Here is a 27,504-nt window from a genome sequence, read left to right on the forward strand (position 1 = left end):
CAGACTGCCATTGGTGGAGGAGCAGTGAAACTGTATATCCTTTCCCCCATTGAGGAGATGATACTGGTACAAAAGAGAATGAGCAGAGTGTAGCCTGTGGCCACTGGCAATGCTGGAGGACATGCTGGGTTTTTTCATACCTAACCCTCTTTCTCCTGACTTCCCCTTCGGTCCACACACTCTGTATAACAAGCTTCAGATGTTTTCAAGAGACACTTCTTCCTCTTTGCTTGCCCCACACTACAACCTAACCCTTGTCCTTTTTCCATTTCAGCTTGCCAGAATGTGGAAGTCTCTCAGCAAGTTGAAGAAAATGATCAGCCTCAAAGCAGTGGGAGGCATTCAAGGATGAGATAGTGAGGGTTAAGAGCAAATACATTCCCACAAAGAAAAAGGGTGTGACGCCCAAAACTAGAGCCTCCTCAATGTCAAGGCAAATACAGGGTAGGACGAGGCAAAAAAAGGAAGTTTATATCAGATATCAAGAGCTAAATACTGCAGAAAGCCTAGAGGAGTTTAGAAAGTGCAGGGGGAAAATAAAAAGGAAATTAGGATAGCAAAGAAAGGGCATGGCAAAATGTTGACAAGTAAAATCAAGAAAAACCCAAAGATGTTTTATAAATAAATAAAGAGCAATAGAATAACTATAGATAGAGTAGGGCATATTAGAGACCAAAAAGGAAGCTTGTGTGTGGAGGTGGAAGATGTGACTATGGTTCTTAATGAATACTTTGAATCTGTCTTCACAAAGAGAGGAACAGACATTGTAATTCAGCAGCAGGAGCGTAAAATATTTGATGAGATAAACATAGTGAGAAAGGAAGTATTTAGAGATTTGGAAAGTAGATAAATTGCCAGTCCCAGATGAAATGTATCCCAAGCTGTTAAGAGAAGCAAGAGAGTAAATAGCAGAGGCTCTGACCATCATTTTTCAATCCTCTCTGGCTACAGGTGTGGTGCCGGAGGACAGGAGGACTGCTACCGATGAACCATTGTACCATTGTTTAAAAAGGGAGAAAAGGATAGACCAAATAATTACAGCCTAACCTCAATGGTGGGCAAATTGTTAGAAAGGCAAGGATTAATCAAGGATAGTCAGCATGGATTTGTTAAGGGGAGGCCGTGTCTGACTAACTTGACTGAATTTTTGGGGAGGTAACAAGGAGGGTGGATGATAGTAGTGCACTTGATGTAGTCTATATTGATTTTAGCAAGGCTTTTGAAACGGTCCCAAATGTCGGATTGGTCAGAAAAGTAAAAGACCATGGGATCCAAAGGAACGTGACAAGTTGGATCCAAAATTGGCAGGAAGCAAAGGGCATTGGTTGACGGATGTATTTGTGACAGGAAAGCTGTTTCCAGTGGGGTTCAGCAGGGCTTAGAACTAGGTCCCTTGTTTTTTGTGGTATACATCAATGATTGAGACTTAAATGTAGGGGGCATGATTAAGAAGACTGCAAGAAGATATCAGTGGACTGGTCAGGTGGGCAGAAAAGCGGCAAATGGAATTCATTTCAGAGAAGTGTGAGGTGATGCATTTGGGGAGGGTAACAAGGCATGGGAATACACAATAAATGGTAGGATACTAAGAAGTGTAGACGAACAGACAGACTTTGGACTGTCTAAGATCCCTGAAGGTAGCAGGACAGGTATATGGTTAAAAAGGCATACGGGATACGTTCCTTTATTAGCAAAAGCATAGGGCCCGAATTTGGTGGACTCATCTCCGGCTGACGCTGAGTTTTCTCGACGGTCTCCATATTTTCTGGGCGCTCTCCGCTCTGAGCGAATTTGGTGAGGTGCTCACTGTCATGTATGTAACCTTAATGTAACACCATTGCATTACTTTATACACTCAACCTAGATGCACACCTTGACCACAAGAGGTGAACTTGTGGGAGACACTCTTACCTGATCACACAGGTATATAAAGGGAGGTCCCAAGCAGGGTGATCACTTGGAGTCCTGTGAACAAAGTCTTGTTCCCAGAATGAGCCTCGTGTGGTTTCATGCTATAGAGTAAGGACTTTACATTGACGACGAGAAACGGGAATTCACGACCCATGAGAATGGCCACCGGTAGCACAGAGGAATGGTACTGTGTTGGGGAAGACTGGGACGATTTTGTCGAGAGGCTTCAGAAAAGCTTCGTTACGAAAGAATGGCTGGGGGATGCAGCGGCCGAAGGGCTCATCTTTTGACCAGCTGCAGACCAAAAACTTATGTGCTCATGAAGGACTTACAAGCACCCAAAAAGCCAGCGGACAAAACCTTTGAAGAACTTAGCAAATTGATCGGGAGTACCTCAAACCAACGAGTAGCATACATATGGCCCGACACAGATTCTACACCCACCGACGTCAGGAAGGACAGAGCATACCGGACTTCGTAGCGGACCTCCGGCATTTGGCCAGCCTCTGTAAGTTCACAGATGCCTGCAGGGGGGAGATGCTAAGGGACTTCTTTATCGAGGGCATCGGTCACGCGGGTATTTTCCGCAAATTAATTCAGACCAAGGATTTGACCTTGGAAGCGGTGGCGTTGCTAGCTCAAACTTTCATGGCGGGGGAGGAAGAGACGAAAATAATATACACGCGCAATTCTGCCTCTAACGCAGCGAGGGATCAGGGAGTCAACATCGTTAATGCGGCTCAGAGCCCCGCAGGCAGGCAGGGGCAGATCGACACCCCCCAGGCAGCAATAGACCCCAGAGTAGGACTTCAACAGCGACAATGGCAGGCTGAATGGACATTCACGCCATCACAGCGTACAATGCGGCCCGGGATGGGGCTATTGACACCCACTAATAGGGTACTTAAGAGCAGTTCAAGGGACAGTCAGCGCGGAATGCCTAGCCATAATCCTTTTGTTCCCAACAATGGAAACTTTAACTCATGCTGGGGGTGTAGGGGAAAACAGCCAGCCAGATCTTGCAGATTTCAACAGTTTGTCTGCAGGAACTGCGATCTCAGTGGCCATTTAGCTCGAATGTGCAGGAAGCCTGCAACCAATATATGAGGCAGATGGACCAGAAGAGGGTCCTCTGAGGCAGGATGACTTTTGGGGCGAATCGATGGACGCCGAGGTTCAGTGGGTTCATGTGGCGAATATTCACAGCTCATACACCAAAACGCCACCCATGATGATGAAGGTTTTGTTAAATGGTATCCCCGTACGCATGGAGCTGGACACTGGGTCCAGCCAGTCACTCATGAGCATTCAGCAATTTGAGAAGCTATGGCCAGTTAAAGCCAGTAGACCAAAATTAGAACGTGTTGAGACACAATTACAGACTTACACAAAAGAAATCATTCCGGTGCTAGGCAGTGCAATGTTGGCTGTCACACACAACGGGTTAGTGAATCGGCTGCCACTCTGATTTGTCCCAGGCAATGGTCCCGCACTGTTGGGGAGGAGCTGGTTAGCCGAGATGAACTGGAAATGGGGAGATGTTCATGCACTGTCATCTATGGAGCAAAGTTCATGCTCACACGTTCTACAACAATTCGAGTTACTATTCCAACTTGGCGTCGGGACTTTCAAAGGCACTAAAGTAGTGATACACATCATTCCGGACGCCAGGCCAGTGCACCACAAAATCAGAGCGGTGCCGTATGTAATGCAGGAAAAGATCGAGAGCGAATTGGACCGCCTGTTGAGAGAGGGCATCATTTCGCCTGTTGAATTCAGTGACTGGGCGAGCCCCATTGATCCCGTCCTAAAAGTGGATGGCTCTGTCAAGATCTGTGGCGACTACAAGGCCACCATCAATCGGATGTCCCTACATCCCGCTCCCGAGAGAGGAGGACCTTTTCACCATGCTGGCAGGCGGCAAGCTGTTCACCAAGTTGGATCTCACTTCAGCCTATATGACCCAGGAACTGGCCGATGAATCCAAACTACTGACCACCATCACCACGCACAAGGGACTGTTCGTTTATAACAGGTGCCCGTTTGACATTCGATCAGCGGCCGCTATTTTTCAACGAAACATGGAAAGCCTGCTTAAATCCATTCCTGGAACAATCGTATTCCAGGACGACATCCTCATCACGGGTCGAGACACCGAGGGACACCTCCACAACCTGGACGGGTAGGCCTGCGACTCAAGAAGTCTAAATGTGTGTTTTTAGCCCCTGAGGTTGAGTTTCTGGGCAGGAGGGTTGTGGTAGGTGTGATTCGGCCCACCGAATCCAAAACAGAGGCGATTTGACGAGCACCCAGGCCCTGCAACACATCGAAGTTGCGTTCATTCCTGGGACTGCTGAACGATTTCGGGAACTTTCTGCCGAACTTGAGCATGTTGTTGGAGCCGCTACACATGCTCCTGCGTAAGGGTTGCGATTGGTTTTGGGGGGACTGTCAGGAACGGGCTTTTGATTGGACATGTAACCTACTTTGTTCAAATAAGTTGTTGACCCTGTATGACCCTTGTAAAAAATTTGTTCTTACATGTGATGCATTGTCCTATGGGGTTGGGTGCGTGTTGCAGCAGGGCAATGCTGAGGGTCAACTACAACCTGTGGCTTATGCCTCCAGGTCGCTCTCTCAAGCAGAACGGGGATATGGCATGGTTGAGAAGGAAGCGCTTGCATGTGTCTATGGTGTAAAAAAAATGCATCAGTACCTCTTTGGTAGGAAGTTTGAGTTAGAGACGGACGACAAGCCATTAACATCCCTGTTATCTGACAGCAAGGCTATCAATACCAACGCATCAGCTCGCATACAGCGATGGGCTCTCACGCTGGCTGCTTATGACTACTGCATCCGGCACCGGCCCGGCACTGAAAATTGCGCTGACGCGCTCAGCAGGCTTCCACTGGCCACCACTGAGGAGGCAGCGGAGCAAAGCGCCGAGATGGTCATGGCTGTCGATGCCTTTGACAGTGCAGGCTCCCCCATCACAGCTCGCCAGATCAAAATCTGGACATCAGAGATCCCCTCCTATCCCTGATTAAGAAATGTATCCTGACTGGGGATTGGACGCCCGCACAAGGAGCATGCCCTGAAGAGGTCAGACCGTTCCACAGATGACATCCAAGCCGACTGCCTACTATGGCGCAGCTGGGTAGTTATGCCCCAGAAGGGCAGGGAGGCATTCATCAGGGAACTCCACAGTGAGCACCCAGGCATTGTGCTGATGAAGGCCATTGCCCGGTCACACGTTTGGTGGCCGGGAATTGATTCAGACCTGGAACACTGTGTTCGCAGGTGCACAACGTGTGCCCAGCTGAGTAATAGCCCCAGGGAGGCCCCGCTCAGCCAGTGGCCCTGGCCCACCAGGCCATGGTCACGCATTCATGTTGACTATGTGGGCCCATTCATGGGTAAGATGTTCCTTATTGTGGTAGATGCGTACTCGAAATGGATCGAGTGCATCATTCTGAATTCATGCACGTCATCCACCACTGTGGAAAGCCTCCATGCGATTTTTGCAACCCATGGCTTGCCGGACATCCTGGTTAGTGATAATGGCCCATGTTTCACAAGCTACGAATTCCGAGAGTTTATGTCGGGCAATGGCATCAGCCACGTCAGGACTGCGCCGTTCAAGCCGGCCTCCAATGGCCAGGCGGAACGTGCGGTCCAAATCATTAAGCAAGGTATGCTCAGGATTCAAGGACCCTCCCTACAATGCCGCCTATCACGTCTCCTGCTGGCCTGTAGATCCCGACCGCACTTGCTCACGGGGGTCCCGCCTGCATAGCTACTAATGAAACGGGCACTCAAAACTCGGTTGTCCCTCATTCACCCAGTCCTGACCGACATAGTTGAGGCCAAGCGCAAGTCACAAAACGAGTACCATGACCGCAATGCGAGGGGGAGATGTATAGAAATAAATGATCCTGTATTCGTCCTCAATCACGCCATGGAGCCCAAATGGCTCGAGGGTACTGTAATTGACAAAGCGGGGAATAGGGTCATCGTAGTAAAACTCAACAATGGTCAGATATGCCATAAGCATCTGTACCAACTAAAAGAAAGGTTCAGCATCGACACGAGGAACCTGGAGAAGACCATGAGATGGAGCTCACAACACTGCCAGTGAACGAGCAACAAGAGCATTCAGAAGAATGCACAGTCCCTGCGGTCAGCCCGGACAGGCCGGAATCACCACAGGTGACAGACACTCACGTCAGTGTCCAACAATCAGAGCCCCAACTGCGGCGCTCCATGAGGGAGCGTAGACCACCTGAAAGACTAAACCTCTGATCCCAATAAGACTTTGGGGTGGCGAAGTTGATGTCATGTATGTAACCTCAATGTAACATCACTGCAATGCAACCTAGATGCACACCTTGACCACAAGGGGTGAACTTGTGGGAGACACTCCTTACCTGATCACACAGGTATATAAAGAGAGGTCCCACGCAGGGTCATCACTTGGAGTCCTGTGAATAAAGAGTTAAGGTCACAGAGTGACCTTGTTCCCAGAATGTGCCTCGTGTGGTTTCATGCTATAGAGTAAGGACTTTACACTCACGCCGGCGGGGAGAGAAGACCGCTGGGGACTGTATGCTGGCGTGCGCTGGCGTGCAACACCGACAAAAGTCCTCCCGCCCGCTGCCTCCTCTGATTGGTGGGGGCGGTCCTCCGCTCGAGCACAGAAGAGACCGTCGTGCGGAGGCAGGTCTTATCTGAAAGGTAAGTATGAAGACCTGCAAGAAAAGGTTGGTGCACTTGTTTTCGTGATTTCTTTTGCATGATTTTGGTGGATAGGGTCCTCTGAAGGATGTGTAAAAGTTTTTTTCCATGTGTTGACATTTTTTTTCCTGTTCCCCCCTCCCTATCCTCGGCGATACTTTGCCAAGGATCACATTTGCTGCCCAGAATCTGACCTACCGCCCGCTGCCACCCAGAAATGGCGTGTAAGGCGCATTTTTTTCGCTGGGCGGTTTTCCCCCCAAACTTCCACCCAAAGTACCATCAGGATCTTAGTGGCCCTTTCGACGGTACATGGGCGGAATTTAGGTTTGACCAAACTCTGGACCATAGAATATAAGAGTAGGAAGGTTATGCTTGAATTGTATAAAAAAACTAGTTAGGCCACAGCGAGAGAACTGTGCATAGTTCTGGTCACCACATTACAGGAAAGATGTAATTGCACTGAGGAAGGTACAGAGGAGATTTACGAGGATGTTGCCAGAACTGGAGAATTTGAGTTCTGAGGAAAGATTGGAGAGGCGGGGGTTGGTTTCTTTGGAACAAAGGAGGCTGAGGGGAGATTTAATTGAAGTGTATAAAATTATGAGTGGATAGGAAGGACCCATTTCCTTTGGCAGAGAGGTCAGTAATCAGGGGAAATAGATTTAAAGTAATTGGTAGAAGGATTAGAGGATACTTGCGGAGCACTTCTTTCACCCAGAGGGTGCTGGGCATCTGGAACTCACAGCCTGAAAGAGTGGTAGAGGCAGAAACACTCATTACATTTAAAAATGACTTGGATATGCACTTGAAGTGCGTAACCTACAAGGCTACGGACCAAGAGCTCGAAATTGTGATTAGGCGGGATAGTTCTTTCAGCCGGCACAGACACAATAGTTTGAATGGTCTCCTTCTGTGCCATAAATTTCTATGAATCTATGAAGAAGTCGAATAGGCGTACACCAGGAAATGCTTGGTGCATTGGGAAGCCTGTTTGAGATCAAACGCATGACGTGGAAGCCTCTTAGTCACTGCAGGTTTCCATCTCCAATTTGGTGCAAGGCTTTGTGCAGAAGTTGGATTCCATGCATAATTACTTTAATCCATGTGGAACCCACCATGGTGGAATGTCTATGACAAAACTTACAGCTTCCACGGCAGCACAAAATGCTCAAATGTCTAACATTTTGACACGAGGTGTTACTGTTCAAAGAGGCTTCCAGGGCATTAAAGCAGTATAGTAATCTATTCTCCAAAAGAGCACTAGGATTGCTGAGGCACTGCCCCAGGAGAGTGGCATTGGCTCGATGGAAGAAGAATCTGCTGCCCTTTCTCAGGATGACATCATACCTGTTGTGTATCTGTAAAGCATGCACTCCCATATTCTGCCACCAGGGAGCTCATCCCCTGAAGTCCCAAGAGATCCCAGCATCCCTTGGGAGCACTGTATATAAGCCGGCCCCGAAGGCCTGTTCCTCACTCTGGAGTGTCTTATTAAAGACTGAGGTCACTGTTACTTTAACCTCCCTGTGTGCAGCCCCATCTGTGTTAGGAACACAATAACTGGCGACGAGAATACGAATCCAACTCAAAGATGCAGCAAACTGTGGGCATCCTGGAGAAGTTCTTGGAGGGTGAGGACTGGGAAGCCTATGTCAAATGGCTAGACCAGAACTTTGTAGTCAACGAGCTGGACGGAGAATGAAGTGCTGCAAAAAGGAGAACGTTCTTCCTCACAGTCTGCGGGGTACCAACCTACAGCTCATGAAGAATCTTCTGGCTCCGGTGAAACCCACAGAAAAGTCGTATGAGGAGCTGTGTACACTGGTTTGGGAGCACCTGAACCCAAGGGAGAGCGTGCTGATGACGAGGTATCAGTTCTACACGTGCCAGCGATCTGAAGGTCAGGAAGTGGTGAGCTACTTCGCCGAGCTAAGGTGACTTGCAGGACAATGTGAGTTTGATGGCTACCTGGAGCAAATGCTCAGCGACTTTTTTGTACTGAGCATTGGCCACGAGACCCCCCTACGAAAACGTTTGACTGTAAAGACACCGACCCTCAGTAAGACCATTACGATAGCAGAGGCGTTTATGTCCACCAGTGATAACACCAAACAAACCTCTCAGAATATAAGTGCTAGCAATATTCATAAATTAACTGGAACTGTGTTTGCGAGCAGAAATGTACAAGGCAAAATCCACGAGTCTGCAACTGCCAGCAGGCCTCAGGTGACCCAGATGACTCAGAGTCCCCAACAAAGGATGAATGCAAGGCAATTTACAACTTGTTAGCGTTGTGGAGGCTTCCATTCAGCCTATTCATGCCGCTTCAAAGGTTATGTTTGCAAGAGCTGTGGAACAATGGGGCACCTCCACCGAGCTTGCAAACGAGCTGCAAGCTCTGCAAAACCTGCTAACCACCACGTGGCAGAGGAAGATCGGTGGATCAAAGCAATTTCGAGCCTCAGAGAGAGGAGGCAGATGCTGAAGTACACAGGGTGCACACATTTGAGACGAAATGTCCACCGATAATGCTAAACCTAAAAATGAATGGCTTACCCGTAGCCATGGAACTGGACACTGGCGTTAGCCAATCCATCATGAGTAAAAAGATGTTTGAGAGACTGTGGTGCAACAAAGCATTCAGACCAGCCCTGAGCCCCATCCACACAAAACTGAGAACGTACACCAAAGAGCTTATCACTGTCCTGGGCAGCGCCATGATCAAGGTCACCTACGAGGGCACGGTGCACGAACTGCCACTCTAGATTGTCCCGGGTGATGGCCACACACTGCTTGGAAGGAAGCTGGCTGGGCAAAATCCGCTGGAACTGGGATGACATCCGAGCGCTATCACATGTCGATGAGGCCTCATGCACCCAGGTTCTTGACAAATTTCCTTCCCTCTTTGAGCCAGGCATTGGAAACTTTTCCGGGGTGAAGGTGCGGATCCACTTGGTCCCAGAGGCACGACCCATTCACCACAAGGTGCAAGCGGTACCTCACATGTTGAGGGAGAGAGCGGAAATCGAGCTGGACAGGCTGCAACGCGAGGGCATCATTTCCCCAGTGGAATTCAGCGAGTGGGCCAGCCCGATTGTTCCAGTACTCAAAAGTGATGGCATGGTCAGGATTTGCGGCGATTATAAAGTAACTATTAATCGTTTCTCACGACAGGACCAATACCCGCTATCTAAGGCAGACGACCTATTTGCGACGCTGGCAGGAGGCAAGACGTTCACCAAGCTCGACCTGACTTCGGCCTACATGATGCAGGAGCTGGAGGAGTCTTCGAAGGGCCTCACCTGCATCAACACGCACAAGGGACTGTTCATCTACAACAGATGCCCGTTTGGAATTCGGTCGGCTGCAGCGATCTTCCAGAGAAACATGGAGAGCCTGCTCAAGTCGGTACCACACACGGTGGTCTTTCAGGACGGCATATTGGTCATGGGTCGGGACACCGGCGAGCACCTACAAAACCTGGAGGAGGTCCTCCAGCGACTGGATCGCATAGGGCTGCGACTGAAGAGGTCGAAGTGTGTCTTCATGGCAACAGAAGTGGAGTTTTTGGGGAGAAAGATCGCGGCGAACAGCATTCGGCCCACAGACACCAAGACAGAGGCTATCAGGTACGCGCCCAGGCCACAGAACGTCACGGAGCATCGGTCGTTCCTGGGACTCCTCAACTACTTTGGTAACTTAAGGTGAGAACTGGGTATGGGGAAAAAACCAAGTCATTGCTTTTGAGAAAGCCAGAAACATTTTATGCTCCAGCAAGCTGCTTGTATTGTATAACCCGTGTAAAAGACTTGTGCTAGCATCTGACGCGTCGTCGTACGGAGTCGGCTGTGTATTACAACAAGCTAATGTTGCGGGGAAGTTGCAACCTGTCGCCTATGCTTCCAGGAGCTTGTCTGAGGGCAAGAGGGCCTACAGCATGATTGAGAAAGAGGCATTAGCGTGTGTGTTCGGGGTAAAGAAAATGCATCAGTACCTATTTGACCTCGAATTTGAGCTGGAAACCCATCACAAGCCCCTCACATCCCTGTTTGCTGAAAACAAGGGGATAAATACTAATGTCTCAGCCCGCATACAAAGGTGGGCACTCGCGCTGTCAGCGTATAACTATATCATCCGCCACAGGCCAGGCACCGAGAACTGTGCGGATGCTCTCAGTCGGCTACCATTGCCAACCATGGGGGTGGAAATGGCGCAGCCTGCAAACTTGTTGATGGTGGCACAGCCCGCAGACCTGTTGATGGTCATGGAAGCGTTTGAAAATGATAAATCACCTGTCACAGCCGCCAGATTAGGACTTGGACCAGCCAAGATCCTCTGCTGTCCCTAGTAAAAAACTGTGCACTGCATGGGAGCTGGGCCAGCATCCCCATTGAAATGCAAGAGCCAATCAAGCCATTCCAGTGGTGAAAGGAGGAGCTGTCCATTCAGGCAGACTGCCTGTTGTGGGGTAACCGCGTAGTGCTATCAAAAAAGGGCAGGGAGACGTTCATCTCAGATCTCCACAGCACACACCCAGGTATAGCAATGATGGTGGTGGTGGCCCGGTACCGACTCTGACTTTGAGTCCTGTGTACAGCAATGCAGCGTATGTGCTCAGTTGAGCAACGCGCCCAGAGAGATAGCACTAAGTTTGTGGTCCTGGCCCTCCACACCATGGTCGAGGATCCATATCGACTATGCGGGCCCGTTTCTCGGTAAAATGTTCCTGGTGGTGGTGGATGCTTTTTCAAAATGGATTGAATGTGAAATAATGTCAGGAAGCACCGCCACCGCCACCATTGAAAGCCTGAGGGCCATGTTTGCCACCCACGGCCTGCTTGACATGCTGGTCAATGACAACGGGCCATGTTTCATCAGTGCCGAATTTAACAAATTCATGATCCGCAATGGGATCAAACATGTCACCTCGGCCCCGTTTAAACCAGCCTCCAATGGTCAGGCAGAGCGGGCAGTACAAACCATCAAACAGAGCCTTAAACAAGTTACAGAAGGCTCACTCCAAACCCGCCTGTCTCAGCTACCGCACGAGACCCCACTCGCTCACAGGGGTGCCCCCGGCTGAGCTACTCATGTAAAGGACACTTAAAACCAGACTCTCGCTGGTTGACCCCAACCTGCATGATCAGGTTGAGAGCAGACAGCAGCAACAAAATGTAAATGATGGTCGCGCCACTTTGTCACGGGAAATTGATCTGAATGACCCTGTGTATGTGCTAAACTATGGCCATAGTCCCAAGTGGATCGCGGGAACGGTGATAGCTAAAGAAGGGAGTAGGGTGTTTGCAGTCAAACTAGACAATGGACAAATTTGCAGAAAGCACCTGGACCAAATGAGGCTGCGGTTCACAGACTGCCCTAAACAACGCACAGCAGACACCACCTTTTTCGAGCCCACAACACACACCCAAAGGATCAACGACACCACGCCGGACCAGGAAATCGAACCCATCACATAGAAACATAGAAAATAGGTGCAGGAGTAGGCCATTTGGCCCTTTGAGCCTGCGCCACCATTCAATAAGAACATGGCTGATCATTCCTTCAGTACCCCTTTCCTGCTTTCTCTCCATACCCCTTGATCCCTTTAGCCGCAAGGGCCATATCTAACTCCCTCTTAAATATATAAATGAACCTGCATCAATAACTCTCTGCGGCAGGGAATTCTACAGGTTAACAACTCTCTGAGTGAAGAAGTTTCTCCTCACCTCAGTCCTAAATTGCCTGCCCCTTATCCTAAGACTGTGTCCCCTGGTTCTGGACGCCCAAGAGCCCAGCAAGGCCAGGCTCACCTAGCAGCCCTGCAGGGCCAACAACACGTCAGTCCAGCGAGGGCACAGCCAACACACCAGAACAAACATTTGCACAGAGGCGGTCCACCAGGGAAAGAAAGGTTCCCGACCTTCTCACCTTGTAAATAGTTTCACTTTGACTTTGTGGGGGGGAGTGATGTTGTTTATCTGAAAAGCATGCCCTCCCATGTTCTCCCATGTTCAGAGGATGAGGGAGCTCATCCTCTGAATTCCCAAGGGATCCCAGCATTCCTTGGGAGCACTGTATATAAGCTGGCCCCTAAGGCCTGTTCCTCACTCTGGAGTGTCTTATTAAAGACTGAGGTCACTGTTACTTTAACCTCTTTGCGTGCAGCCTCATCTGTGTTAGGAACACAATAATACCTGCTCCCGTCCCTGACACTCCACCATAGCCCCACCTTGTACAGACTGATGCAGCTCAGGCCAAGATGGTAAAGTCTGAGGCCGGGCCCTCTAGGCCCAGAGCTGCTCGAGGTCACCCTCCAAGACCATCTGCATTCTCCTCAATGGAATCTCAGCAGACTTCCACCTCCTAAGTTACAGACTCTGGGGAAATACCTCAAAGGCACACCAAGATAGCAAAGGAACACAGAAGACAGGCAAGAAAGGAATGCACAAGGGTGAATAGTTTCATTTTGAGTGGCGTGAGATTATTGATTTGATAAATTGAGTTTTGGATATGGTGCTTTTTATGTTTGCTGTTAAGTGAAACAACACGTATTCTTTTGAACGAAAGAAAACAATGTGATGATGATTGGTGACTGTAAGAAGAAAGGTAGGGACTGTGAAATTGCTGGTGAATGGAGACTCGGAGTTATGGTTAGCTGAACCATTCCTCAATCTCTTAGAGCTCAGGCAGAAAGGTGTTCTCTTGGTTTCTGCCGAATGATTTGGTGACATGAGAGTTTAAATCCCACCACAACAGCTGGGAAATTTAAATTTAGTTAATTAAATAAATCTGGTACCAGTAATGGCCATAAATCTGGTATCAGTACGAGTAATGGTCATAAAAACCCATCTGGTTCACTAATGTCCGTTTGGAAAGAAAATCTGCCGTCCATACCTGGTCTGTCCTATATGTGAATCCAGACCCACAGCAATTTGTTTGACTTTTCACTGCCCTCTGAAATGGCCTGGTAACTACTCAGTTGTATAAAGCCACTATGAAAAACAATAATAAGAATAACACCAGACGGGATCAACCTAGGCATCGGATTCGGACACACAAAAGGCACAGCCAGCCCAGTCGACCCTGTAATGTCCTCTTCACAAACATCTGGGGACTTGTCAAAATGTTAGCCATCTGAGCATTTTGTGCTGCCATTGAAGCCGTCAGTTTCGTCATAGGTATTCCATCATGATGGGTTCCAAATGGTTCAAAGATTACTGTGGGAGCAATGGGTTTTGATCCATGGGGCACTGGCACCAGTACTGGGATAAGAGGGAGCAGTTCCATCACGACAGGCTTCACTTGAATGAGGCTGGGACCAGTGTCGAATCGAATCGAATAACTAGAGCTGTAGATAGGGCTTTAAACTAAATAGTGAGGAGGAGGAAGCAGGTAAGCAGAAATTTTAGAAGTCGGAGATAAAAGTGCAGGGTAGAGATAGGGATAATAATAACCGGAGTGTAACAGGAAGGGACAGAGCATACACACATGAGTGCATCAGAAAGTGGGATTAGAGTAGAGAAACATGGTAAAAAAGACAAAGTTAAAAGCTCTTTATCTGAATGCATACAGATGAGTTGATGGCACAAATAGAAATAAATGTGTATAGTCTGATAGCCATTATAGAGACGTGGATGCAAGGTGATCAAGGCTGGCAATTGAATATTCAAGGGTATTTGCCATTTCAGAAGGATATGCAGAAAGGAAAAGGAGGTGGGATAGCTCTGTTCCTAAAGGATGAGATCAGTGCAGTAGTGAGAAATGATATTGGCACAGAAGATCAAGATCTAGAATCAGTCTGGGTGGAGATAAGAAATAATAAGGGAAAGAAGTCACTGGTGGGAGTAGTCTATAGGCCCCCTGACAGTAGCTAAACTGCAGGATAGATTATAAATCAAGAAATAATGGATGCTTGTAAGAAAGGTACGGCAATTATCATGGGCGATTTTAATCATCATATTGATTGTACAAATCAAATTAGCAAAGGTAACCTTGAGGAAGAGTTCATAGAGTGTATTCGGGATAGTTTCTTAGAACAATACATTGTGGAACAAACCAGGGAGCAGACTATTTTAGATTTGGTAATGTATAATGAGGCTGGATTAATTAATGATCTCATAGAGGGTGCGGAATTCTTGAAATGCATTCAAGAGAATTTTTTTAGTCAGTATGTAGCAAGTCCAACACGAGAGGGGGCGGTCTTGGATTTTGTTTTGGGGAATGAAGCTGGGCAGGCTGAAGGGGTATTAGTGGAGGAATCACTTGGGTGCCAGTGACCATAATTCAGTCAGATTCAAGTTGGTTACGGATAAGGACAAGAATAGGTCTGGAATAAAAGTTCCGAATTGGGAAAAAGCTAATTTTGCTAAGTTAAGCACTGATTTGGCCATAGTGGACTGGAAACAGCTACTTGTAGGTAAATCAATGTTGGAACAGTGGGAGGCATTTAAGAAGGAGATCCGGAAGGCTCAGTCCAAACATGTGCCCTTAAAGAAAAAGGCTGGGAAAACTAATTCTAGAGCCCCCTGGATGTCTAGGGACTTACAGGGGAGGATTAAGAAAAAAAGGGATGCTTATATCATATACCAATGGCTAAATACTTTATAATCTTTAGAGGAATATAGAAAGTTAAGAGGCAAAGTTAAAAAGGATATTAGGAATGCTAAGAGAGAGCACGAGAAATTCTTGGCCAGTAAAATTAAGGAAAACCCTAAGATGTTCTATAAACATATTAATAAGAGGGTAACTAAAGAAAGGGTAGGGCCTATTAGAGACCACAAGGGTAATCTTTGTGTGGCGGAGAAAGATGTTGGTCGGGTTCTTAACGAATACTTTGCATCTGTTTTCACAAAGGAAAGGGGTAATGCAGATATTGCTATCGAGGAGGAGTGTGATATTCTGGATGAAATAAATATAGTGAGAGAGGAAGTATTAAGGTGTTTAGCAGCTTTGAAAGTAGATAAGTCCCCAGGCCCAGATGAAATGCCTCCCAGACTGTTGAGCGAAGTAAAGGAGGAAATAGCAGAGACCTTGACCATCATTTTCCAGGCCTCTTTGGAGCTGGGCGTGGTGCCGCAGGATTGGAGGACTGCTAATGTAGTACCCTTGTTTAAGAAGGGAGAAAGGGATAGGCCGAGTAAGGAGTAGGCCTGTCAGCCTAACCTCAGTGGTGGGAAAATTATTGGAAAAAATCCTGAAAGACAGGATAAATCTGCATTTGGAAAAGCAAGGATAAATTAGGAACAGTCAGCATGGATTTGTTAAGGGAAGATCGAGTTTGACTAATCTGATTGAATTTTTTGAGGAGGTAACTACAAGGGTTGATGAGGGTAGTATATATGGACTTTAGCAAGGCTTTTGATAAGGTCCCACATGGTAGACTAGTTATGAAGGTTAAAGCCCATGGGATCCAGAGCAAAGTGGCAAGTTGGATCCAAAATTGGCTTGGAGGTAGGAAGCAAAGGGTAATGATTCATGGATGATTTTGTGACTGGAAGGATGTTTCCAGTAGGGTTCTGCAGGGCTCAGTACTGGGACCCTTGCTTTTTGTGGTATATATCAATGATTTAGATTTGAATTTAGGGAGTATGATTAAGAAGTTTGCAGACGACACTAAAATTGGTTGTGTGGTTGATAATGAAGAGGAAAGTCATGGGCTGCAGGAGGATATCAATCTACTGGTCAAGTGGGCAGAGCAGTGGCAAATGGAATATAATTCAGAGAAGTGTGAGGTGATGCAGGGCTAGTAAGGAAAGGGTATACACATTAAGCTGTAGGCCACTTAATAGTGTAGATGAACAAAGGGACCTTGATGTACTTGTCCACAGATCTCTGAAAGTAGCAGGCCAGGTGGATAACGTGGTTAAGAAGGCATATGGAATGCTTGCCTTTATTGGCCGAGGCACAGAATATAAGAGCAGGGAGATTATACTTAAATTGTATAATACTTTGGTTAGGCCACAGCTGGAGTGCTGCGTGCAGTTCTGGTCGCCGTATTATAGGAAGGACTTGATTGCACTAGAGAGGCTGCAGAGGAGATTTACTAGGATGCTGCTTGAAATGGAGAATCTTAGTTATGAGGACAGATTGGATAGGCTGGGTTTGTTCTCATTGGAACAGAGGAGGTTGAGAGGAGACCTCATTGAGATGTACAAAATATTGAGGGGCCTGGACATAGTGGATAGTAAGGGTCTGTTTCCATTGGTGGAGGGGTCTATTATGAGGGGGTATAGCTTTAAGGGGTTGGTGGAAGGTTTAGGGAGGATTTGAGGGGGGGGCTTCTTGACGCAGAGTGTTGTGGGGATCTGGAACTCGCTGCCTGGAAGAGTGGCGGATGCAGAAACCCTCACCACTTTTAAGAGATGGTTGGATGGACACTTAAAGTGCAGTAACATACAAGGTTAAGGACCTAGAGCTGCTAATTGGAATTAGACTGGATGATGTTTTGTTGGACGGCGCAGATATACTGGTAAGTACTGCAAGGAATAGAATACGGCCAAGGTGATCTCCTGGACTAATATCGATCATCTGGATGGGTCGGAGAGGAATTTTCCCAGATTTTTTCTCCCTAAATTGGCCTGAGTTTTTATCTGTTTTTTGCCTCTCCAGGAAATCACATTGCTCCGGTTGGGGTGGAGTGTAGATGTTTTCAGTGTAAGAGGTGTCGCAATTGTGTGAGGTGGACTGATTGGGCTGGGTGCTCTTTTCCTTTTTGTCATTGTTCATCGGTTTATATGTAACCTTTAGGGTTGCTGACCAAGGGCCATGTGGGCGGCTCTTTGTTGGCCGGCGTGGACACGATGCGCCGAAATGGCTTCCTTCTGCGCTGTAAATTTCTATGTTTCTAAGTTTGTGCCAAGTGCTTATCACAGTGAGTCAGTCCCTTTGATGCTAGTGTGCGAAACATACACTGTTAAATTGAGCTTTATACTTATCCTTGATGTTACCTCAGTGGCAGGAATGCATGAAATGGTTGGCTGCTGTCTTGCAAAAGTTTTCTAGGACTGTGGTGATTCTCCTTTCATGGCAGATGGACTTGCTGTTGATTCCATTTCAACTGGCAGCCTGGCCATGCATTCCTCTTGCCATATGTAGGTGTCAGAAGGATTTGGTGTGATGGCCTGAAAGTGTAGCAATTCTGAGAAAGAGTACCAATATCTATGTGCATTCCTACCATCTCATCAATGCTCTTTTCTCTTGTGCATCATCCTACTTAAATATATTCACAGAGAAGAGGGCATGTTTTTTCCATTTACAGCAGATCATGCAATTATCCTCTGCACAAGTTTTGCAGTTGGACCCATTTTCTTTGCACCCATTTAGAATATATTATAATGTACTGTGCTTGTGTTAATATGAAAGTAAATACTGTATGATATGCATAAGTGTGATACAATAGTTCCATTGAAATTCCAGGCAATATTATAAGACCTGAATGCATTGATTTTAATCTTTGTAGCATTGGTAACATATGTCATTTCTACTGCTAACCGTCTCCTTAAACCCCTCTCCCCTGTCTCCACCACACTCACCTCCAACAACAAGTATGAGGAAGCTCATGGAATTCTTTGTATCAAAGATAAGAACATAAGAACATAAGAAATAGGAGCAGAAGTAGGAAAGTGTGAGGTCATGCACTTTGGAAGAATCAAAAAGCAAGTTATTATTTAAATGGAGAAAGATTGCAAAGTGCCGCAGTACAGCGGGACGTGGGGGTAATTGTGCATGAAACACAAAAAGATAGTGTGCAGGTACAGCAAGTGATCAGGAAGGCCAATGGAATCTTGGCCTTTATTGCAAAAGGGATGGAGTACAAAAGCAGGGAAGTTTTGCTATAGTTATACAGAGTATTGGTGATTGGTGAGGCCACACCTGGAATACTGTGTGCAATTTTGGTTTCCATATTTACGAAAGGATATACTTGCTTTGGAGACAGTTCAGAGAAGGTTCCCTAGGTTGATTCCGGAGATGAGGGGGTTGGCTTATGAGGAAAGGTTGAGTAGGTTGGGCCTCTATTCATTGGAATTCAAAAGAATGAGAGGTGATCTTATCGAAACGTTATACTCCATCTGCCAAATTTTTGCCCTAGCCCTAAACTCATATCTTTCTCTAATTTCTCTTTGATCTCCCCTCTTAATCTCTCCAAACACATCGTGTCCTTGAGACCCACTTCCTGTTCTCGTGACCCAATTTCCACTAAACTGCTGACCACCCAACTTCCTTTTTTGGCTCCCATGTTAGCCGACATTGTTACCGGTTCTCGCTCCTCAGGTATTGTTCCCCTCTCCTTCAAATCTGCTGTCATCACCCCTCTCCTCAAAAAATCAACCCTTGACCCCATGTTGCTTGCTAGCTATCGCCCCATCTCCAACCTCCCTTTCCTGACCAAAGTACTTGAATGTGTTGATACCTCCCAAATCCGTGACCCTCTTCCCATGAATTCAATGTTTGAATTCCTTCAATCTAGCTTTTGACGCTGCCACAGTACTGAAATTGCTCTCATCAAAGTTACAAATGACATCCTGTATGACTGGGACAAAGGAAAACTATCCCTCCTTATTCTTCAGGACCTGTCTGCAGCCTTTGACGCAGTTGACCACTCCATCCTCCTGCAATGCCTCTCCACCAATGTCCAGTTAGGTGGGACTGCATTCGCCTTGTTCCATTCTTATCTATCTAATCGTAGCCAGAAAATCTCCTGCAATGGCTTCTCTTCCCACTTCCGCATTGTTACCTCTGGTCCCCTCTTATTTCTCATCTGTATGCTACCCCTTGGCGATATCATCCAAAATCACGGAGTCAGTTTTCACATGTACACAGTTGACACCCAGTTCTACCTCTCCGCCACTTCTGTGAAACCCTGCTTGGTATCTAAATTGTCAGATTGCTTGTCCGATATATGGATGAGCAGAAATTTTCTCCAATTAAATATTGGGAAGACCAAAGCAATTATCTTTGGTCTCTGCCACAAACTGCGTTCCCAACCACTGACCTCTGCCTAGCATCAATCTGAGGGTGAACAAGACTGTTCACAACCTAGGTGTCATATTTGACCCTGAAATGAGTTTCCAACCACATATCAGCAGCATAAAAAAAACGCCTTTAACCACCTCCGTAACATTGCCCGTCTCCACCCTGCCTCAGCTCTTCTGCTGCTGAAACCCTCATTCATGACTTTATTACCTCTGGATTTGACTACTCCAACTCAATTCTGGCCAGCCTTCCACATTCCACACCACTAAAACTTGAAGTCATCCAAACTCAGTAGTCATGTACTAACCTGCACCAAGTCATGATCACCGATCACCCCTGTGCTTTCTGACCTACATTGGCTCCCAGTTAAATAATGCCTTGATTTCAAAATTCTCATCCTTGTTTACAAATCACTCCATGGCCTTGCCCCTCCCTATCTCTGTAATCTTTTTCAGACTCACAACCCCACAAGATGTCTGCGCTCTTCAAATTCTGGCCTCTTGAACGTCCCTCATTATAACTGCTCAACCATTGGTGGACGTGCCTTCAGCTGTCTGGGCCCTAAGCTCTGGAACTTCCTCCCTAAACCTCTATGCCTCTCTACCTCTCTTTCCTCCATTAAGACGCTCCTTAAAACCTATCTTTTTAAACAAGCTTTAGGTCATCTGCCTTAATTTCTTCTTCTATGGCTTGGTGTCAAATTTATCTGTTTGTCTTGTAACACTGTTGTGAAGCACCTTGAGACGTTTTACTACATTAAAGGTGCTACATAAATAAAGGTTATAATATTAGTATTAATAATAAAAAATGCTTGGAATCTATCAGTACTTCATTTTATCCAGCTCTTCAAAATTGACTCCGTTATTAGTTGACTTGATTATGTGATAGCACTGTTAAACCAGGGACAGAATTTACAGAGTGTCTCAGGTGGAGTCAATTACCAAAAAATTACAGAAATTCAAAAAATAAGTCTATGCCTGTCCTGACCCTCCAGAAACTGGATATGATCAATTTAAAACAGTTATAAGTTCTCCTGGAGTCAGCATCAAATGCTCCTCTCAGGTCTATTTTAGTCCTACCTTCCTAATGGAAACATAGAAACATAGAAAATAGGTGCAAGAGTAGGCCATCCGGCCCTTCGAGCCTGCACCACCATTTAATAAGGTCATGGCTGATCATTCCTTCAGTACCCCGTTCCTGCTTTCTCTCCATACCCCTTGATCCCTTTAGCCGGAAGGGCCATATCTAACTCCCTCTTGAATATATCCAATGAACTGGCATCAACAACTCTCTGCGGTAGGGAATTCCACAGGTTAACAACTCTCCGAGTGAAGAAGTTCCTCCTCATCTCAGTCCTAAATGGCCTACCCCTTATCCTTAGACTGTGTCCACTGGTTCTGGACTTCCCCAACATCGGGAACATTCTTCCTGCATCTGATGTCCCGTCAGAATTTTATATGTTTCTATGAGATCCCCTCTCATCCTTCTAAACTCCAGTGAATAAAGGCCCAGTCGATCCAGTCTCTCCTCATATGTCAGTCCTGCTATCCCGGGAATCAGTCTGGTGAACCTTCGCTGCACTCCCTCAATAGCAAGAACGTCCTTCCTCAGATTAGGAGACCAAAAACTTAATACAAAATTCCAGGTGGGGCCTCACCAAGGCCCTGTACAAACCAAGCAGTTAAAACCGAGTAAGTTAGTTACCCACTCAGAACTTACTTCTTTCCTGCTGCCTGCGATCTTAACCTACAAGATTCTGCAGGTAGCTGAGGTGTCTGCCTAAAGCAAGCAAAAAAATGGACGCATTTTTACGAAGGAAAGATGTCTCTCCTGCCCAGACTCCCCATGCCTCACCACACATTTCCCTCCTGCGAGACCCTCCTGATGCCTTCCCTCCAACCACTTACCTGGAAACAGGGTCTGCTCATTCTGTTCTAGACCAGTGACAATTAAATGAGGCCCAGTGGTTAAAATTGCCAATTGTGTTCTGCAGTTACTAGTGGGCAGAAAATTAACTTGCAAGCATGGTTTTCTGCCAGAGACCTGCAGCGCAGAGGACCTGGTGGACATGTCTTACCTGTGACTGCCAAAGGCATAAGTGGCCTCAACTTCTTCACCTCAGGCTCTTTCCAGGAATCTGCTGCAGACATTTGCGGCATATCACATTGAGCTGCCCACAGATGCATCACCCAGGAGACCGATGCCATGTTTAACATGTCAGCCAATTATGTCAACTTTGTGACTGATGAAGCCAATGTTGCTGAGCGTAAGCTCAGCTTTGCCACTCTGGGCGGCTTACCATTGGTGCAGGCCATCATCGACAACAACAACAACAACAACAACTTGTATTTATATAACGCCTTTAACGTAGTAAAACGTCCCAAGGCGCTTCACTGCAGTGTTAGAAGACAAAACAGATAAGTTTGACGGTGAGCCACATAAGAAGAAATTTGGGCAGATGAGCAAAAGCTTGGTTAAAGAGGTAGGTTTTAAGGAGCGCCTTAAAGGAAGAAAGAGAGGTAGAGGGGTGGAGAGGTTTAGGAGTTCCAGAGCTTAGGGCCTAAGCAGCCGAAGGCTGAGCAGTTACAAACAGCGATGCTCAAGAGGGCAAAATTTGAGGAGCGCAGACATCTCGTGGAGTAGTGAGGCTGAAATGAATTACAGAGATAGGGAGGGGAAAGGTCATGGAGTGATTTGTAAACAAGGATGAGAATTTTGAAATCAAGGAATTGTTTAACTAGGAGCCAATGTAAGTCAGAAAACACAGGGATGATGGGTGATCTTGACTTGGTGCGGGTTAGTGCACACTGCTGAGTTTTGGATGATCTCAAGTTTACATAGTGTAGAATGTGGGAGGCCAGCTAGGAGTGTGTGGAGCAGTCAAGTCTAGAGGAAACAAAAACATGGATGAGGGTTTCAGCAGCAGAAGAGCTGAGGCAGGGGCGGAGGCGGGCAATGTTACGGAGATGGAAATAGGCAGTTTTAGTTATGCCGCTGATATGTGGCCGGAAGCTCATTTCAAGGTCAAATATCCTCGGTTGCGAACAATCGACCACACACATGTTGCTTTCAGAACACCCCCACATCAAGGGCTTCCACTCCCTCAATGTGCAGTTCGCCTGTCACCATAGGATGATCATCATGCATGTGCGCGCCAAATTTCATGGCAGCTGTCATGACTCTTTCATCCTGCTCTATCCTCAGCTCTTCACACCACCAAATACACTTACCAGCTGGCTGCTTGGAGACAAGGACTATCCATCGAAGACGGGCTCATGACACCCTTGAGGTGGCCAAGCAATGAGGCTGAGGAGCATTATGATGAAAGCCACATGTCCACCGACTTTATCATAGAGCAAACAATAGGCATGCTGAAGATGCGCTTCAGCTGACTTGACAGATCTGTAGGAGCCCTTCAGAATGCAACAGTCAGCGTCTCTAGAATCGTCGTCATCTGCTGCTACGCTGTACAACATAGCACAAAAACGAGGATTAGAGCTGCATGAACAGCAAAGCGCAGTGCACACAACCTGTACGAGGTAGCGGGATCGATGCCCGCATTCTCCACTCCTCTTTCATTGTATATATTCAAGAGGGAGTTAGTCATTGGATATATTCAAGAGGGAGTTAGGTATGGCCCTTACGGCTAAAGGGATCAAGGGATATGGAAAGAAAGCAGGAAAGGTGTACTAATGTGAATGATCAGCCATGATCTTATTGAATGGTGGTGCAGGCTCGAAGGGCCGAATGGCCTACTCCTGCACCTATTTTCTGTGTTTCTCTGTTTCTTCTTCTTCAGAGGAGGAGGAGCCTCAGCTGGAAGATGAGGAGGAGGAGCAGATGGAATCTAAAATCCAGATGGCACCAGCACTGGAGCACACTGTTGCCTGGGAGACCAGGGTTGGCCGCATTATGGCCAGATTTACTTAACTTCCTGCATTGCACCCATATGGCTGCCACATGATGTGCTAATTCACCCCGCCACCCCCCCACCATGCCACCAACAACACCATAAAACATCCCGACAATGAACAACCCATTCCTTTCACATTGACCCCCATTGCTGGCGGTAACGTTATGTCTCACCATTCACCAACTCATAAAGCCACTTCCATAGTAGCAGACAAAAATGGGCATGACTGGAAAGTGGTGAAAATAAATAGATTTATATGTGTGATAACAGTAACGGAACCTTAATAATAACACTTCTTTATACACCCATGTGCTTATCCTTGTGCATCTACTTCTGTGTCAATTTTCTTTTAAGCATGCTGCTACATGGCGCACCTCCAGTGGCTTCAGCAGAGGTAGAGGCCGGCTGCTCACTTCCCTGCTGCGAATGCCTTGACACTTTTGGTGGACATCTTCTGGGTTTTGGAGACTATGAGAGCACCACCAAAGTCTGCTCCTCTTGTAAGTGTGCAGGGACAGGTTCGGCCATCCCGATCCGAGGAAACATCTGGGGCTCTGACTGAGGGGGGGACAACGGGGGAGAAGTGAGCACTTTGAGAGGAGCCTCCACTTCCATTTCCCCTCTCACCATCATCCCTCTCATGGGCCACCCGCATTTTCCTGTTAGCAAGGAGCTGGAGAGCACCTTGCTGCACAGCAGTGGGGCCATGAGGAGTTAAGTCTATGTTTGGTTCCCTCCTAGAGAGGAGGTCTATGAGCCTCTGCCATCTGTTCTCCATAACCAGCATGTGCACATATGAGTGGCCCATTAGCTGCTCCATGCAGATGGTTATCCTTTCCATAGAAGAGCATTTTGTCGCCATCACCTGCAACATGGTGGTGCTCCTGTTTGAAATGGACTCCTCAATTATCTGCACATTTGCAGACATTGTGGCTGCAAAACGTACCAGAACCTCCTGCATTTCTTGCTGCCTCATCAGGACCATCGTCTTTCTCGATGGCCTTCGAAGCTCAGCATTTGCATGCTGCTGAGCAGAGCTGGGAACATCCTGTGGCCGCCAGTGAGGAGTCTGCACTGCTGTTCCTGTCAACACCATCTGCTCTTGCTCACTTGTGATGTGTGAGACACCAGGTGACAACACATCTCTATCTCGCATAGAACCCACTGAGGTGTGCGTATCCGCGCTGGAGCTGGGTGCGCTTGGGTCTGCTGAGATGTACCCTGAGAGGCTGGTGGCTCCTCTGGCTAGACAGTTGGGGGGCTCTTAATGGACCTGTGGGAGAGTAAACAGATGATTTTGAAATGTTATATTAAGAATGGGTAACGATACCATTATGCATATGACGAACATTCACTGGCTTCTGACATTAGTCACCTTATGAGTGACTGCCGTATGCCATGTAGCTGCATGAGATATAATTCTGTCACCAGGTTGCTGAGATGACCCCCTCTCTCCATCTCTCACCGCTAACAGCTCTGCAACTTATGAGACCTCCAGGGCCAACTCCTCTGCTGCAAATAAGTACTGAAGGCTGGAGGGCCACCTCTGGTCCTCCCCCTTTCCCTGTTGTTGTGTGCTGCAAGGAGGGAAAGAAGAGAAGTTTTAGTGAGAGTGATGGATTGACTGTAAGGAATGTGTGGCTTATATCTGTAGGGGGTGACTATGAGGGAGTGTGGTACCAAAGCCAAATGGCCTCCTTCTGTGGTGTTACTTGGTATAATTACATTAGAATGAGGGTGAGGGGTGGTTAGTCAGATGGGGATGTGAGTACATAGAGAGGGAGGGATTAGTGGAAGGTAGGTTAGTGTGAGGAATAATATGCAGGAGTAGGCTTGAGAAGACAGAGTGATGGGGATATGGTGACAGGTACATCAGGATGATGGTAAATGTGGCCTTGCAGTCACCTTTCCTGATATCATCAGATTATTGAAGCACTTCCTGCACTGCACCCACGTCCTTTTTACGAAATCCCTGGTGTTGACCCCTTTAGCAATTTGGAGCCAGGCTCTTTTGGTCTCTTGGGAGGGTCTCTTCCACCCATCAGCAGGGTAGGGTACCTCCCTGTGTGCTCTGACTCCCTCCACAAGAATATGTAGCAATTCATCGGAAAAGCGAGGTGCAGTCCTCTGACTTCTTGAAGTCATTTTCAAATGCGATGTGGCCAAAGTTGCTTTAAATATCCCTGCCGGAAATGAGTCATCAATGTCGTCATCAGACCAGCACCATTTAATAGGGCTGGGCTATGTGCACGCCTGCCTTAATAGGAGCCATTACTCTAAAGTCATTATGAAGAGCGGGATGATCAATACAACGTGGCACCGACCTGTTACGTGGCCCGAACGCACCTGCCCCAACTCGGTAGTGAAAATTGCAGCTGTAGCTTTCTGTTTTTATTACATTTTTCTGTTAGCTACGTTCAAACCTTATACTGTCTTTTTATCAGCACGACCCAAAAACAGTGCACATCTTTGGAGTGGTCAGATTTACTCTCAATTTGTCCCTCGCTGGTCTTCAGCATATGCCCACATGTAACTAGAAAATAAAACACATCAAAAACTAAGAAATTAAAATATATAAAGTCACACAAGTGTCTTTATAATTGAGAACACAAGACTGTTCATTTTAAGAACATTACTGAGTCGATAGCTGGCAGCGAAACCATGTGCTGGTAAGCTCCGAGTGGAGGTGAATGTAATTAATAATTCATTTTCCGTTGACATCACAGCTGGATTCTCTGCACCACAAATTGGTCCATCAAGGATTTTTGCAAGATTATTGGCACCATCATAAATTATTAAATGATCGCCGATGCAAGCTGTAAATTCTTGTATCATAAATGAAGAAAATTCCAAGAGAATCTATGAAAAAATGAGATCACGTAAGAAACCAAACAATTTCTGCAGGGAGCTATAATTGCATACAAAGGGCACATTTCACAGGAGCATAAAAGTCTTTTGTACAACATATGAAACAAGGGTGATGATTAGTATGGCTTAATGTGTATTTATTTTTGCTGTTAGAACATACCTTATTAATTAAATACAAGCATCTGAAAATTGCATTTCGATAGTTGAAAACAAATTGAAGTTTTTTTAATAGGTTGTGTTCTTTATACCTAGATATTGACCATAAAATTAGATTTTTTTAAACTAGAAAACTTAACTGAAAGGCCCAGGCCTTGGAGCAGGATAATAACATGGTGAAAAATAGTTGGACTAATAATGCAAAATTATTGATCAGTTCATGGGTTTTACAGAGCTGTAAATTGTGAGAAAGGAAAAGACTGAAGGAGGTAGCAAATTTTATTGTTCTGAGTTCTTGTGATTAAGGAGTTTGAATAGGAAACAGTGTAAAAGGTCTTGATTTCAAAATAGTGAGGATGCAGAAAGAATAAACACCATGTTGGTTGACATATTTACAGCTTAGGAGGAGCAAGAAAGGAAATTCCATGGAAAAATTGACCATAGAAGTACCAAGAAAAGAGAGAGAATTAAGTAATGAAAAACAAGATTGTGTCCTATATTTCTGAAATACGTTTCAAAGACTCCATACAAATGATTTTAACCTTACTGATCTAAAACTTCCAGATTATAACTTAGATTTTCATCCTCTTCGTCCATCCCGACAGCTGCTGGCCTGCTGTTATGGTGGTGGCTTCACCGCTCAGGCCTGGGTTAAGATGCAGTCGGGTCCCTTTGTTGTATTAGGATCTAGATTTACATAAATTCATGAGACCCCACCTGCTTTAGGCGGCACCTCTGCTTTCTGCAGAACCTTGCAGTTTAAAATCGGCAATGTAGGGAATGGGTCATGTTACTAATGGGTAAGTAACCCCCTTGGTTAGAACTGCCCACCCTCCAAGGTAATTAGGGTTAAAATTTACCTGATTATTGGAAAGTGTAGGGCAGAGGTTCCTAAATATATTCATTAACCTTATTGATTGATCTTACCAAGGTCTATATGGGTCGAT

The 27,504-nt window shown here is 46.5% G+C and overlaps 1 protein-coding gene across 5 annotated transcripts in view; it reads right to left on the reverse strand.

Moving 5' to 3' along the window:
• Positions 1-27,504, reverse strand: part of LOC139279422 (embryonic protein UVS.2-like) — a 604,554-nt gene that overhangs the window by 93,218 nt on the left and 483,832 nt on the right. For all 5 annotated transcript variants that reach the window (XM_070898547.1, XM_070898546.1, XM_070898545.1 and 2 more), the window contains 2 exons: positions 26,170-26,392; positions 25,957-26,066 (listed from right to left, as the gene is read on the reverse strand). In XM_070898547.1, coding sequence (XP_070754648.1) covers positions 25,957-26,066; positions 26,170-26,392 — 333 coding nt within the window. The remainder of the gene's footprint in view (positions 1-25,956; positions 26,067-26,169; positions 26,393-27,504) is intronic.

Source organism: Pristiophorus japonicus, chromosome 14 (assembly GCF_044704955.1).
Source record: "Pristiophorus japonicus isolate sPriJap1 chromosome 14, sPriJap1.hap1, whole genome shotgun sequence".
NCBI classification, from domain to species: Eukaryota; Metazoa; Chordata; class Chondrichthyes; family Pristiophoridae; genus Pristiophorus; species Pristiophorus japonicus.